General features: G+C 44.6%; 1 protein-coding gene across 1 annotated transcript; it reads left to right on the forward strand.

Annotated features, from left to right (window-relative positions):
• The first annotated feature begins 2,797 nt into the window (after positions 1-2,797).
• Positions 2,798-8,150, forward strand: LOC103920925 (E3 ubiquitin-protein ligase RNF4-like). The gene is given in 7 exon segments (XM_009328801.1): positions 2,798-2,943; positions 3,461-3,581; positions 4,342-4,421; positions 6,126-6,135; positions 6,592-6,763; positions 7,483-7,531; positions 7,878-8,150. Coding segments are annotated over 7 exon segments (591 nt in total). The 5' UTR covers positions 2,798-2,934; the 3' UTR covers positions 8,028-8,150.
• The last annotated feature ends 5,913 nt before the right edge of the window (positions 8,151-14,063 follow it).

The following is a 14,063-nucleotide window of genomic DNA, read 5'->3' on the forward strand; positions in this document are numbered from 1 at the left end:
CAGGATGCGGTTTGCCCTCTTGGCTGCCAGGGCACACTGCTGACTCATACTGAGCCTGCTGTTGACCAGCACCCCCAGGTCCCTTTCTTCAGGGCTGCCCTCCAGCCACTCCTCTCCCCATTTATACTTGTGCCTGGCATTACTCCATCCTAGGCGCAAAATCCGGCACTTGGACTTGTTAAATTTCATGTCATTAATAATTGCCCAGTGCTCCAATCTATCTAGATCCCTCTGCAAGGCCTCTGGTCCTTCAAGAGAGTCAACAGCACCTCCCAGTTTAGTATCATCAGCAAACTTGCTAATGGTGCATTCAGCTCCTGCATCCAGTTCATTGATAAAAACATTGACCAGAACTGGCCCTAGGATTGAGCCCTGAGGAACACCGCCGGTGACTGGTCGCCAGCCAGATGTAGCCCCATTCACTACAACCCTTTGAGCTCTGCCCTTCAGACAGTTCTTCACCCAGCGCACCATGAACCCGCTCATCCCACAGTTGGACAACTTGTCCAGAAGGATGCGGTGAAGGACAGTATCAAAAACCTTAGTAAAATCCAAAAAACTTACATCTACTGCCTTCCCTTCATCCACTAGGCGGGTGACCTTATCGTAGAAGGATGTCAAATTATGTGAACCCGTGTTGACTGTGCCTGATGATTGCATTGTTCTTTAAACACCTTTCAGTAGCACCCAGTATGATCTTCTCCATAATTTGTCCAGCAACTGGGGTTGGACTAACACCTCTGTAGTTCCCTGGCTCTTCCCTCATGGCCTTCTTGTAAACTGGAATAATGTTGGCTAGCTTCCAGTCAGCAGGGACCTCCCCAGACTCCCAAGACCTTTGGTAGATGATCGAGAAGGGTCCTGCCGTAACATCTGCTAGCTCCTTCAGTACTCTGGGATGAATCCCATCAGGCCCCATGGACTTGTGAACATTCAGCTGATACAGCTGGTCCCTTACGATTTCGGTGTCCACAAATGGAAAGTCACTGTTCCTGCACTCGTGGTCCTCTGACTCAGGGGACCGGGCAGCCGAAGGACCATCGGTATTATTAAAGATTGAGGCAAAAAGAACTATAGACTAGTTATGGATTTATTTTATGCTTTTAGATGATGCCTTTGTGTGTCCATTGGTGCTTTTGTCAGGTCTTGCCTGAAGTCCCTACAACTCCTGTTTAGAGAAGACTAATTACCTGGAAACTACCAACTCCAGGAATCTGGCATTAGGCATTATTTCATTTTTGTCTTCGAGGCCGTAACATGATGTCTACACCTTGACAGTGGCCCCGTACCATCCCTTTTCTGGGACAGCCATGTTCATGGTCTACATAGAGTAGACAAGGGCCTATACCATCTGCAGGTATTTGCGCCTTTTGAACTGATGTAATAATTCAGAACTGTGATGCGAGCAGTGAGCTGAATCTTCTAGAGTGTTCAGGACCGTGGAGGACTCGCATAGTCAAGCTGCTTTGTCGCAAATGCAGTGGATTATCCTGCATATGTGTTTCTTCCCACTTGTTTGCTGAGGTTTGCTTTGCCACAGCTCAGCTTTGGCCTCTTCCTGGCTGTGCCGTCTTTCTGAAGGACTCTGTGCTGGTCTTTGCAGTGTAGGTCAAGGTCAGTACCTGGAGTGAGTGGATTTCTGCCTTGCCCTCCTGTTTTGTTTGACTGCAGTGGAACAGCCCTTCTAGTAAGACTTCTCTTCAATTACATTACTTAATTAGTTTTAAGGCTTGCAGGGGCTTCTGTGCTGTCAGACTTGTAAAAAACATACGGGGGCAGGGAATTCTAGATGGTTTCAGAACCCTGGAGGAAAAAGCAGCTGTGTGTCAAGAGGTGATTTTTTTTTTTTAAGATGGATTTGTAACAAAGATTCCTGTAGGCTCAGTCATTCGACACCGAGTTGTCTGTTAAGGCCTTTGTTTGGTCTTTTGTGCAGTAAAATGCAAGTTGTCTGGCAGGCTTGATTCCTAGGCCTTATAACAACTTTACTACTTCTATTAAAGAAAATATTTTCCCTACTAATCTGTAATGCTTTGTCTTCTAAAATTAGTTATTTCACTTGTTTGGGGTCCCCGCACCGCCTCCCCTCCAGCTCCTCATTGTGTGTTGGATGCAGGATAACTTTACCAGGAGCAAGCTTTAAGATGTGAACTTCAGTACCGTGTCCGATACTCATAACCGCCTTTATACTTGCTTTTCACCTCTTCCCACTTAGCAGTTCGCTGCCTGGTGGGTAGGAGCATGCACACTTACAGTTACCACAGAGTAGCTACTGTACACTCGTATGCTCTTGCAGATCCGCGAGTATTTCTAAGCTGAGATTTCTCTGCTCCGCTTGCTTTGGATTCCTCTCAAGCTGTTCAGCTCCCACCTGTTGGAATCTGGAGATGGGCTGGGGAAGAGAACTGCTTGTCTGGAATTTTGTGTTCCCTGAAGATGGTTGCTCATGACACAATTCCCAGTGGTTCCTGCCCACACCCAAACATTGCCTCGAGCGTCAGTCCATTGTTTTTCAGTTAAACTTAATTGGGATTCCGTAGTATTTTTCTAGTTTGCTAACAAACTAGCTTATTCTGGTGTTTAGTTTGGGAAGTGGGTGAGAACGACTGAGGCTTCAGGCCCAGCTGTAGGTGTCTGAGGCTCAAATACCAAACTCTGGGACGTGCCCTCTAGCTTGGGACAGAAGCTGGTGACTCGGGAATGGGAATCTTGGAGTGGGTGTATTTAAGCGAACGAGCACTACAGATAGGTCATCTTCTCTCTTCTTTTCCTGCAGGTTTGGACGAACGTCGGTCTCTGACACTGAGAAATCTGGACTTTTGACAGTGTACGACCTAAAGGAATATAAGGATTTGATAGTTGTAGCTTCCTTGCAATTAATTTTATGGTATTTGTACCTCTTGCTTTCTCTGTGGATTGAGATCAAGAAACACTATGAGCACAGTAAGTATTTTACTGCTCAGTGCAAACCTGATTCTTAAAACGTGTGTTTTATGGTACTTCTAGAAATGATTTTAAGAGTTTGTAGTAAACACATTGGAACATAAGCATATTCAAACGTCATGTAACTTCCTGTTCTGTGAGACTTAAGATTTTCAATCTCTCTAGGTGCTAGTATAGTTCAGAAATGCTTACAAGGCGAGCAAAAACCTTAGGTCAGACCGATTCCAGTGGTTGGCTGGAAGCGAACACCTGACGTAATTGTGAACTAGTCTTCTCCCTTGCAAACCGTTACGATACGTTTTTCCTTTGTGACCCAAAGAGTAGGAGATCTGGGGTGATGTCTCTTCCTTGCTGCGATGCATTCAGGTAGGAATGACCCATACCCCCATTCTTTGCGTATTACAGCCTTTCAGGGGAGTGTTTTGTGTCTCCTCGCGTGCTTTCATTGGTGCCGCCAAGATGAGGGCCACGTTAATGTTACTGCTAAAGAAAATGCCAAGGCTTTGTCCTCTCATAGGCTCAACGAAAGCGCCGTGGAGGAGCAGTTAATTCCAGGCGAGTTCGGAAACGAAACAGGCTGATGGCTTCTACCGCAGAAATGGCTTCAGAAGCAGAGCCAATAGAACTTGAAGAAAGTGGTAAGGTTTCTTTTTAACCTGGTAAGAACGTAAACTGCTTCTGGAGGGTTGGGGTCCCACTTACCGTGCATTTTTGCCAGTTTCTAGGGCCTTTACTGGGGAGGAAGGGAAACCTGATTTTAGAAAGCGTCTAGTATGGCATCGATAAACAAGGAGCCTGCTGACAGCTGTTCTAGTTTGTTACTGAGGTGCGAGGCCTTCACCACTAGTGATAGATGAGCTGTGTAAGAAAGGTACTCCAGTGCTGCTCAGACATCTGAATGTCCAGTCTGATGAGCTGGGAGGTACTGCAGCTGCGACTACAGATACGGCAAACTAAGTCTGGGAGCTCCTAAGTTTTAAGAAGATAATTAAAAGTTTGTCGCTAGTCGTGCCGCGTCCCTCAAGGGAACATTTACAGCATGGCGCTGTAAAAGTATTATTTCCTCTATGATTCGCGTTTTATTCTGGGTGATAAACATTCTCCTGTGTTAGTTGAATCATCTGTTGCTGTGTACCTCCCACAAGCTGTTGTCATACAACAAAGCTGTATGAGGAGCTCAGCTGCTGTTCCTCTTGCGTGGCAACTTGCAGAAGACAGGGGTGCTGCTGCTCTACCTGGACTGTTGAGGGCAAAGCTTGAGTGAACTGTTGCACACGTTCCTGAAGAGAGAAGGGATAGGGCAAGGTTGACTCGTACCTCAGCCTGCTACGTAGTGGCAGGCAGGCAATTTTGTTTGTCTGCGACCTCTGATCTTGATTCTAACGTTGTGTTTTGAAGCTGGTGAAGAAGTAGTAGATCTCACATGTGAATCTTCTGATCCTGTAGTCGTTGATCTAACTCACAATGATTCTGTTGTGGTAAGTAGTGAGTGGCACGCTTATCTAAATCTTGTGGTCAAATTAGTTTTGTATTGTGCTCCCTGATAGAATCTGGCTTTAAGGGTAAGTTTTAAGTTCCAAGTTGACTTGTCAGTGCATGAAAGCCATGCGTTACAGGTCAACACCGAAGCTTCTCTGGAGGTGCTGCTTAGCAAAACCCTTCCTGGGCACAGCAGTACAGCCTTGTTTTCTCAGACTGTTGTAAATCTGCATGGGTACTTTTCTTGAAAAATGGCTGATTAAATGTCTATACAAGAATTTAACCAGTTCAACCAGGCGGGTGGTGATCATATGCCTTTTCATTGTGTAGGCATGATGATAAATGCATTTCAAGTATGATACTCTCTAAAGATGTAGACCCCTCATTCATAGATGTTAGTCTGGTATACCCGTCATGGCGCAGTCATGAATGTTTATGAAGAATGCTACTGATAACTACTAAGCTTGAGGAATCTGGAAGACTGAATGCTAAGGCACTGAAAAATTCTATTGAAATGTGTATTTGACCTATATTTGAAGATCTGTGCAGTAAAAGTAAATCGATGTCATGAACGTGGCAGTAAAGTTAGGCTTAATCCTTACAAGGTTTGGATTCGGGTCATAGTTTACCAAGTCCTTAGATATTCAAAAACTCATCTTCTGGGCTTGCCTTCTGGGATCTAAATAAGTAGCCTGACTTAAAGTGTTAATACACAGCTCTGATTTACCACTTTAGACAGAGTTCACATTCAACCCCAAATGGACCTAAGAATGCATCAACATCTATGAGTATCGCCTGCAGATAGTTAGAGGGTAATCTAAAGTAGCTTGTTGCTCCAGAACTTGGGGAGAATATATACCAATCATGGGTAATGTAACATAAGGAGATGCAATTTAAAGTTGAAGCTATGGTAGACATAGCAAAGGTATAGGCCAATAATTTAAATAAGAAGTGAAGGAGATAACAGTAAGCCTTTGACTTCACAAATATGAAGTGTTTAGCTGCAATGTTGGTTTAAGGTTCTCTTGTCAGAGAGATGCCAAGCGCAACTGTAGCTGACCGTGGGACAAACTAGAGCAGTTATTACTCCAAGAAGTCCTAAAAAAAAAATCCATTTTTTATTTTCACTGTTATTTTTAAAGCTAGAATAGTATTCGATCCAGTCCACACTGTAGTTTATAACATCAGTTTTGGGATGCCGCTGCTGCTCTGCGGAACCAGAAACAAGCAGCAGGAAGCTCTAGTTCTGCCAAAGAGAATAGCGGGTTTGGGTTTGGGGGATTTTTTTTCTTCAGCAGCTGTTAATCTAATATGAAGTGTTCATGGCTACCACACCTGAATTTGCCTGTTTGGGGGGAGAAAGAGGGAAAGAATCTCCTCCAGCCAAAATCAAATTAGGGTACTGAAACTGGGGAGCAGGGAGGAGGGTGTCCAGGTGGTTCCTAAGCTGCCTCCATTCGTATCCCTTTGCAGCAGCGTGAGCACAACCAGAAGCAACCGCTTACTTATCTTCAGAGCAGCAGCTAACTTACTACTCCTTTTAATGTTCTTAATCAAAGTAACAGCGTGATACCCTACCATTCTGAGCTTGTTTTGTTGTGAATCGCTTAGCTTACCTGGTGTTTGCATGTACCGCTGGGGGTGCACACCAAAGTCTAATTGTATTTTTCTTTTCTCTTCCTTCCCATATATACTGATGCAAGATTGTTGAAGGTGAGTTGACATTTTACAATTCATAATGGAATTGTCCTAAACTTTTTTTTTCTTTTCCAATGAATTTGAGCAGCATGGACTGAAGCTGCATTTACCAAAAGGCAAAGGGCATCTGGCCAGTGTCTTAGAGAATGGATCCGGTCTGTGCTTGATAGTCGCTATCAGAGCTTGTAGCAAGTATCTCAATTGAAATACATCAAAGCTGCTCAAAAAATGTTTTCTTATTTTCCAAATACAGAAGTTCTGTAAGCCCAAAGTTGATAATAATTTTAATTAGCATTTTTAGCACTGGAATATCTGCTTTGAATAAGAAAATGTTGAAAGGTTTTTTTAGCCTGTATTCCAGTGAAGGAACTAAGGCAGAAAGTTACAGACTATTTATAACCATGCATTTCAAGGCTAGTTCCAGGACTATATATTTTATAATATATCTAACTTACCAAAATTAAATTACAGAGAATCAACGACAAAGAAGAAATCTCAGAGTAAGAGGCCAGCTACAGTTGGACATCTGTATACTGATTAGCGATGATGAAGATGAAACAAGAGATAATGATGTGTAAGTGACAGACAAAGTGTCTTTCTAAAGTCTGATTTCTGATATACAGCAGAAACTGATTTTTTCCAAGCTTTTGGGTTCTGTTTGATTACTGTGCAAGAACTTCAGACCTAAAATATAATTGCATTTCTAGAAGACAACTCATTCAAAAAAAGAAACCCCAAAAAACCCAACACAAACTTCTATTCTGTTGTTCATGAAATTATTATCTAATGTATCTTACAGTATGGCTTGAGAGACACTGAAATGTTTGCAAAACATAAAAGACACAGCCAAACAGTCTGAAAATATACTTCGCATAATCACGCATTTTATAAGGAAGGAGTTCTTGGTATGAATGTGTGACTGGGCTGGGACGTTGCTAAATTAGAATAGGGGACGTTTTGTTTTCTGACAGCCGCTTTCCCTTCTAGAAAGGACAGCTAGGTGGTTTTGTTACAAAACTCTTATTTATGACCCGATGCCTGTTGAAGATTAATACTGCCGTACGTATACTGCACAGTGCTATAGACGGCTGTTACCTGCCGTGATAGAGCAGGGTGACTAGTTGCATCTTCCCCCTAATGAAAACCAAGACGCTGTTTCCTTCAGGTAAGGGAGACCCTAACTGCTTAGTAAATGCGACAAACTGAAAGAGTTAAAGGTACGCAGGGGTCTTCAGGTGAAACGCGTCCTGGCTCGTCTGTGCAGCCGGAGGATTACATGACGTTTTGTGTCTCGGCAACCCTCAATGCACGGTGAAATTAACGGATGCATGTTCTTTCTGGTTTTGTTCTCTCTCCCACAAGGCCGTCTGGTACCGTTAGCTGTCCGATTTGCATGGATGGCTACTCAGAGGTAAGGATCCACACGTTGTCATCGTGTCTGTCCTGTCGGAGGGAGAACGGGGCAGGGGGTGAGCTGCGCGAGTCGGTTGGGTCATGTGGGACGCCACAGACAGCTGGCCTGAAGTACAGACCTTGGTCTGAAGGTCAAGCTAGCTTGTAACTCAGTCATTTCTTGGTGGTGTACGTAGAGGGGGAAGCGCTTTCCAAGGCGGCGCTGAAAGCTCTTTGGGTTCCTTCTTATTGTAGTAGTGACGTACTGGTTACAGATACTCCCAAGTCCTGTTGGCCTGGTGCCAACAGACCAGCAGAGTTGAATTCTTTACTCCAAATACCTGTTGGGGTTTCTTTGCTTCCAGATTGTGCAAAGCGGACGACTGATTGTGTCAACCAAATGCGGCCACGTCTTCTGCAGCCAGTGCCTCCGTGATTCCCTTAGGAATGCCAACTCTTGCCCAACCTGCAGGAAGAAACTCACTCACAGACAATACCATCCCATTTATATATGAGTACTTCTATTTCTCAGGACAGACTCAACTGGATTTTGGGGGAAAATGTCATGTTTTCAGTGCTCTGAAGATGTAAAGAGCAGCAGGTTGCGCACACATCCAAATAAAACTGTTTTTTTTGGAGAATGACTTGTACATATATAGACAGCTTTTTTTATGGTCCAAGCTGCTTCTTGTTATGTCCCTGGTTATAACGTTAAACTGATGACTGTCTCTAATCTAGACCAGCAGCCTATATCAGAAAGGAAGCAGCTAATCCATTTCCTTCTACTTTTTTAATGCTTAAACAAGAGGGGTCTGAATATTTTGTTATTTCTTACTCTTTAAATTATTCCCACCGTCGCATCCAGATACGGAATAGTTACCTTGCAACATAGAGACGAACAAGTTGCCATTTCATTGCACTTTTGTTTTTATCCTGTAAGAAGCTCGTGACTATATTGCTTTCTGCTACACCATCTTTGCCCAAGTAGAGTAAGTTCTGGAACCATGGGGCGTTTTCTCTTGAATCAATATTAAATTGACAACCAGGGTCATGCAATAAAATAACCTGCTGTTAACCAGCAATCAGGTTTTTTAAGCAGAAAGCTGTGCAGACACATAGGCTGTTGTGATGGGTGAGTCCTTGCTGCTTCAGTTAAGGCCTTGGCCTGCTTCTGCTGAAATACCCGATCCATCAGAACTACCCTCTGATCTGCAGTCAGATTTGACGCTTCGGCGGGATGAAGCATCCAGCAATTGCAGAAACCTTTTCTCACTTGGGGTCTGATTCTAGACCACATTTTTGGAGAGGAGAAGGGGTAAATAAGAAATATGAGCCAGCTGTCAAAGTTTGTGAAGCTGAAGTCCAGGACCAGGGAACAGCAGTCCTGAGCTAGGAAGCCAGGTAAGAAGCATGGTCCAGGGCTTAGGTGGAATATGTAATCTGGGGGATGCTTGCAGTGCCGCAATGTCTGGAGTGAAGGGTGAGATGGGTGGGGAGGATGGTCCTGGGGGCTGGAGCGGAGACCAGTGCTATGGAGTAGGGACCAGTGCTGGAGCATCTTGAGCCAGAAACTGGAACTACAGAGCAAACTGCAGAGATGTGGCTGCAGCCGAGCGGTGCGTGAGCAGCCGGGTGGCAAAGGGGAATCGTAAAGGGGAATCGCCAAGGGTAAGTGTTGGTGCACGTCAGATGGATCAGCTTAGCAGGGCCATAGCTGCTGTAAGGAGCCATTGTGTTCTGGTTGCAGAGCTTAAACCTCAATCTGCCTGGGTTAGGTCTCATGGGGTGGTGACACAGCTCTGGGGCAATGCTTACAGGTGATGCAATGCTGCTTACGAAGCTTTTGTTAGCTGTAGAAACGTATGTCCCTGCATCATGTCTGATATACACTTGGTGGCAGCGAGTGCTAATTTCATATGTTCTGTTTAAATCTGTTTTATTCTCTAGGTCAAGCGCATGCGATTGAGCCTTTGGGCTTGTGAAAATGTTTTAATATTTTATGCCTTTTTACCTCTCTTTTGCCTGATGATGTGAAACCATGCTTGGTCATTTGTGTGGTGCTCTGTTTCATCTGAAGACCAAATTCATAATAGTTTCTACAGCTGACTTAGGGCCTGCTAACGTGAGATGTTGTAGGACTGCTTCATATTCTTTCTGACATCCTAAGTCCTCCCACAATTTCTCTTTGAGGGTTCTGGAAAGGTAAAAGGAACAGGAATATCTGGTCTGCGACTTCCCAGAGGAGAAGATTGCCATCTGTACCAAGGAGAGTCTCCGGTGCTGTGTCCAGATGCAGTCCAAGAGTTCTTTCTCCTGACATGTCACTTCAGAGGGGGGTCCCACCCTTGCCAGTGGTGGAGGATGAATACAGATGTGATCTGATGTATTCTTCTGGTTTTGTTAGGAATGAAATAGAGGTCTCCAAGACCATTTCAAAAAGATATTGAATAGTTGCAACATCTTTCATTCAGTAAAGCCCTTGATTACACCAGCAACGTAAACCTGAAAGCCCTACTTCCCACTACAACTCTGCTACCCGCATGTTGTAGATTCAGACTTGATGTATTTTTATTTTTCACATTAGATGTTACCTTAAGGTTGTAGGCAAGGCAGTTAAAAGCAGATATATTATGCATGAAAATGTGAATGGGGAACCGCTTATTTCTAAACCTGCTTCCTTTCCCAAATCGCATGAACAAGACATTAGCATTAAAAAACAGAAAAGTCACAGGTTATGATATTGATTTAATATAGAGGTAACAGAGGCCGGGGGATTAAGGGTCTCAGAGGTCTGTCTATGCTTTACCTCTCTTTTGCCTGATGATGTGAAACCATGCTTGGTCATTTGTGTGGTGCTCTGTTTCATCTGAAGACCAAATCATAATAGTTTCTACAGCTGACTTAGGGCCTGCTAACGTGAGATGTTGTAGGACTGCTTCATATTCTTTCTGACATCCTAAGTCCTCCCACAATTTCTCTTTGAGGGTTCTGGAAAGGTAAAAGGAACAGGAATATCTGGTCTGCGACTTCCCAGAGGAGAAGATTGCCATCTGTACCAAGGAGAGTCTCCGGTGCTGTGTCCAGATGCAGTCCAAGAGTTCTTTCTCCTGACATGTCACTTCAGAGGGGGGTCCCACCCTTGCCAGTGGTGGAGGATGAATACAGATGTGATCTGATGTATTCTTCTGGTTTTGTTAGGAATGAGATGGAGGTCTCTTAAGACCATTTCAAAAAGATATTGAATAGTTGCAACATCTTTCATTCAGTAAAGCCCTTGATTACACCAGCAACGTAAACCTGAAAGCCCTACTTCCCACTACAACTCTGCTACCCGCATATTGTAGATTCAGACTTGATGTATTTTTATTTTTCACATTAGATGTTACCTTAAGGTTGTAGGCAAGGCAGTTAAAAGCAGATATATTATGCATGAAAATGTGAATGGGGAACCGCTTATTTCTAAACCTGCTTCCTTTCCCAAATCGCATGAACAAGACATTAGCATTAAAAAACAGAAAAGTCACAGGTTATGATATTGATTTAATATAGAGGTAACAGAGGCCGGGGGATTAAGGGTCTCAGAGGTCTGTCTATGCAAGCAATTGCAGACGTCCATTTTAAACATATTTCAGTTATTTATATGGAAAATTGTTTCCCAGGGAGTGGACAAAATGCATTAACATCTAGTGAGGGATTCTCCTTGCTTCCTGGGGAAGGTGAAGGGCCTCTGCTTCCTCTAGCAGTAGTTTGTCCCTCATTTCCTCTAGCAAGTGTTCATCCCTTTGATCCCTGCTCCAATACCCTCTGCCCTTCGCAATCCCTGGTGGCACGCGTGACGGCAGAGCGGAAGCAACCCCTGGCTCAGCGCCCTCCGCTCCTGCAGAGCATCTGAAAGTGCCAGGTTAAATAGTCTCTCTGCCACAGAGATCTCAACTGAGGCAAGGTCCTTGCTGTGCTCTATGAGCTCACACTACTCCTGATGGCAGAGACATATAGCATAGGCACCTCGTGGCTCTGTGGGACGGGGTAGATGGAGCAGCATTATTTTTTATGCAAACTCCTATGTAGCTCTCTTTGCCTATCTTGATTTGCAGCATCATGACAAGTGGGCACTTTATAATTAGCGTGATTAAAAGTGCACACATTGCAGTGGAAGGCAGCATGTAAATTAGGCATTTAAACTCTGCTGCAAGGAGGTGGTGTGCTACGGCTTCTTTCCTTCGCCATAAATTCCTCCATAAATCTCATTCCAATTCTTGGTCCGTGGAGGAAGGGTATGAAGCTGTGGCTATTTCAGTGACCAATGTTCCAACACCATTTCCCCAAATCATTTATTAATAGCCACAAAGATCATAGCTTATTTCTAACTAATTCAGCAATCAAAATTTTAGACATGGATCATGCATATATTTGTGCTTTCCTCCTCGCTGGAGTGCAGACAAATGAATTTTAAAAATAGCCTGGGGTGAATGTTTAAGTCATTCTTTCAACAAGGCTTTTTAAAAGCTTCTTTTCTAACCTGCCAAATTATAGGATGGTTATAATTTGTTTAAGTCTTTCAACATTTAAGAAAATGCCTGCTACATATTGAAGCATTAGCACCCCTTAGCTGAGCAAATTGAGCGTGGGGCTGCGGGAGCAGCCAGGACTCCACTGGGGAAGAGAGCTGTCTGCTCAACACAAGGCCTCATGAATTACAAAGAGCTAATTAGAAGAAATGCTTGCAAAAGACTGATTTTCTGACACTTCTGGCTAAAACATATTTGAAGTGCTTTTGTCATACCGAGGGCTCTCTGTCAGTAGAGGTAGTTTATTAGGTTTGCCATCCAATGTTCCTTTTATTTCTGCCTTCTCCTACCTCTTGCATTTGAAGGTAGAGAGCATTGCATGGAAAGCAGCACTGCTTGGCTGTGTGACTGTCACCATCACTCAGAAAGAAAGGGGACTTCAGGCTGGAGGTGCTTGGACCAATTTTTATTATTAGTTTTTATTTGACCAGCAAAAATGAGCCAGTTCCATAAACTTCTACAGCAGTCTGCAGGAGCTGCAAATCGTCCCCCAGAGGGACCATGGTCCCCGCAGAGGGGAGCGATTCGAGCGGTGCTGCAGGCTGGCGACTCAAGCAATGCTGCCTGGTTCCGAACAGCAATACCGTGAAGTCAGGCAGAGCCTTCATTTCGGAGCCTCCTCCCCTGCGAAAGCGCGGGGCTGCTGCTTGCCATGTGTTCGGGGATGCCGAGGGAAAAGGCTGGCGCCCTGTTTGCCGGCTCTGCTGCAAACCCACCGCTCCCTCTGGCAGCAGTGGGGTTTCACAAGGCCAGAGCAGGGCAATATCTATTCATCTGAAGAGATAAATGAAATAATTGTGTCAGGTGTGCAGCAGCTCCTTGGAAACGAAAGGGAAGTAGGATGAGTTTCATATTAAAAAAAATGGAAAGTAAAGCTGTGTATACTTTTATGTATATTATACTCATGTTTAGATTGGACATGAGGAAAAATTCTTTACTGAAAGAGTGGTTAAACATTGAACCAGGCTGCCCAGGGAAGTGGTTGAGTCACCATCCCTGGAGGTATTTAAAAGACGTGTAGATGCGGTGCTTAGGGACATGGTTTAGTGGGCATGGTGGTGTTGGGTTGACGGTTGGACTCGATGATCTTAGAGGTCTCTTCCAACTTTAATCATGCTATGATTCTATTATACCTCAGCATTGCTACCTAGATATAGGGTAGGATTTTATTAGGTTTATTATTGTTTCATGTCTGTTAGGATGCCTAGAAAAATCTTATTTTGACATTATTTTGAAAACAAATGCTTATACATTTATATATCTACGCTATCCTGTACACTGATTTTACAGCTGAGCTTGCAACGCTTAGATATTCTGGACAGAAGAGAGAGTATCAAGTCTAACCTCAGTCATGCCTCTGGACTTCCACATCTGAATTAGCAAATGTCCACAAGCCAGCATCCTTAATATCTGAGAGATCCCCAAGGTAATGTGTTGTGTTTATAGGCTGGGAAATGCCTGCGGTCCTGGGCTTGTGTCCCGCATCCCTTGTTCCCCGCCGTACTGATGCCCAGAGCCGTGGTTGGCCAGACCCGGACGGACACAGCGCAGTTCACTAGGACAGAAAACTCTGTGTGTCCGTTTTAGCTTAGATCCAACACTTAGAAAGAGTTTGGGGCTGTCGCTAGGGCAAGCCTGGCGTTCGATAGCGCAGCTTTGGCTTGTTCCTGGACAGGCAGAGTTCCCAGGGCTGGAGCTCACCTCCCCAAACAGAGCTACGTTGCTCCTACCTCATGTGCCACAGCCGCATCACCCTGGACCCCACGGGAGAGACCATCCAGCGCTGACCTGCCCCGTGTGGTTTGGGCAGCTGCGCCCTGCTGCCGGATTTCTTCTGGAAAAGGGTCTCGTCCCAGGTGGGAACACCTGGGAAACGTCCCGTCGGGTGCACTGACCTCATGGAGAGGAGGCGGTGACAGCACAAGGCGGGGACTTGGTTTCATGCCAATCCTTTGTTTGGGGTTTTGTGCCATGTGTCTCTAT

This window comes from Pygoscelis adeliae, unplaced genomic scaffold (genome assembly GCF_000699105.1).
Source record: "Pygoscelis adeliae isolate BGI_AS28 unplaced genomic scaffold, ASM69910v1 Scaffold66, whole genome shotgun sequence".
NCBI classification, from domain to species: Eukaryota; Metazoa; Chordata; class Aves; order Sphenisciformes; family Spheniscidae; genus Pygoscelis; species Pygoscelis adeliae.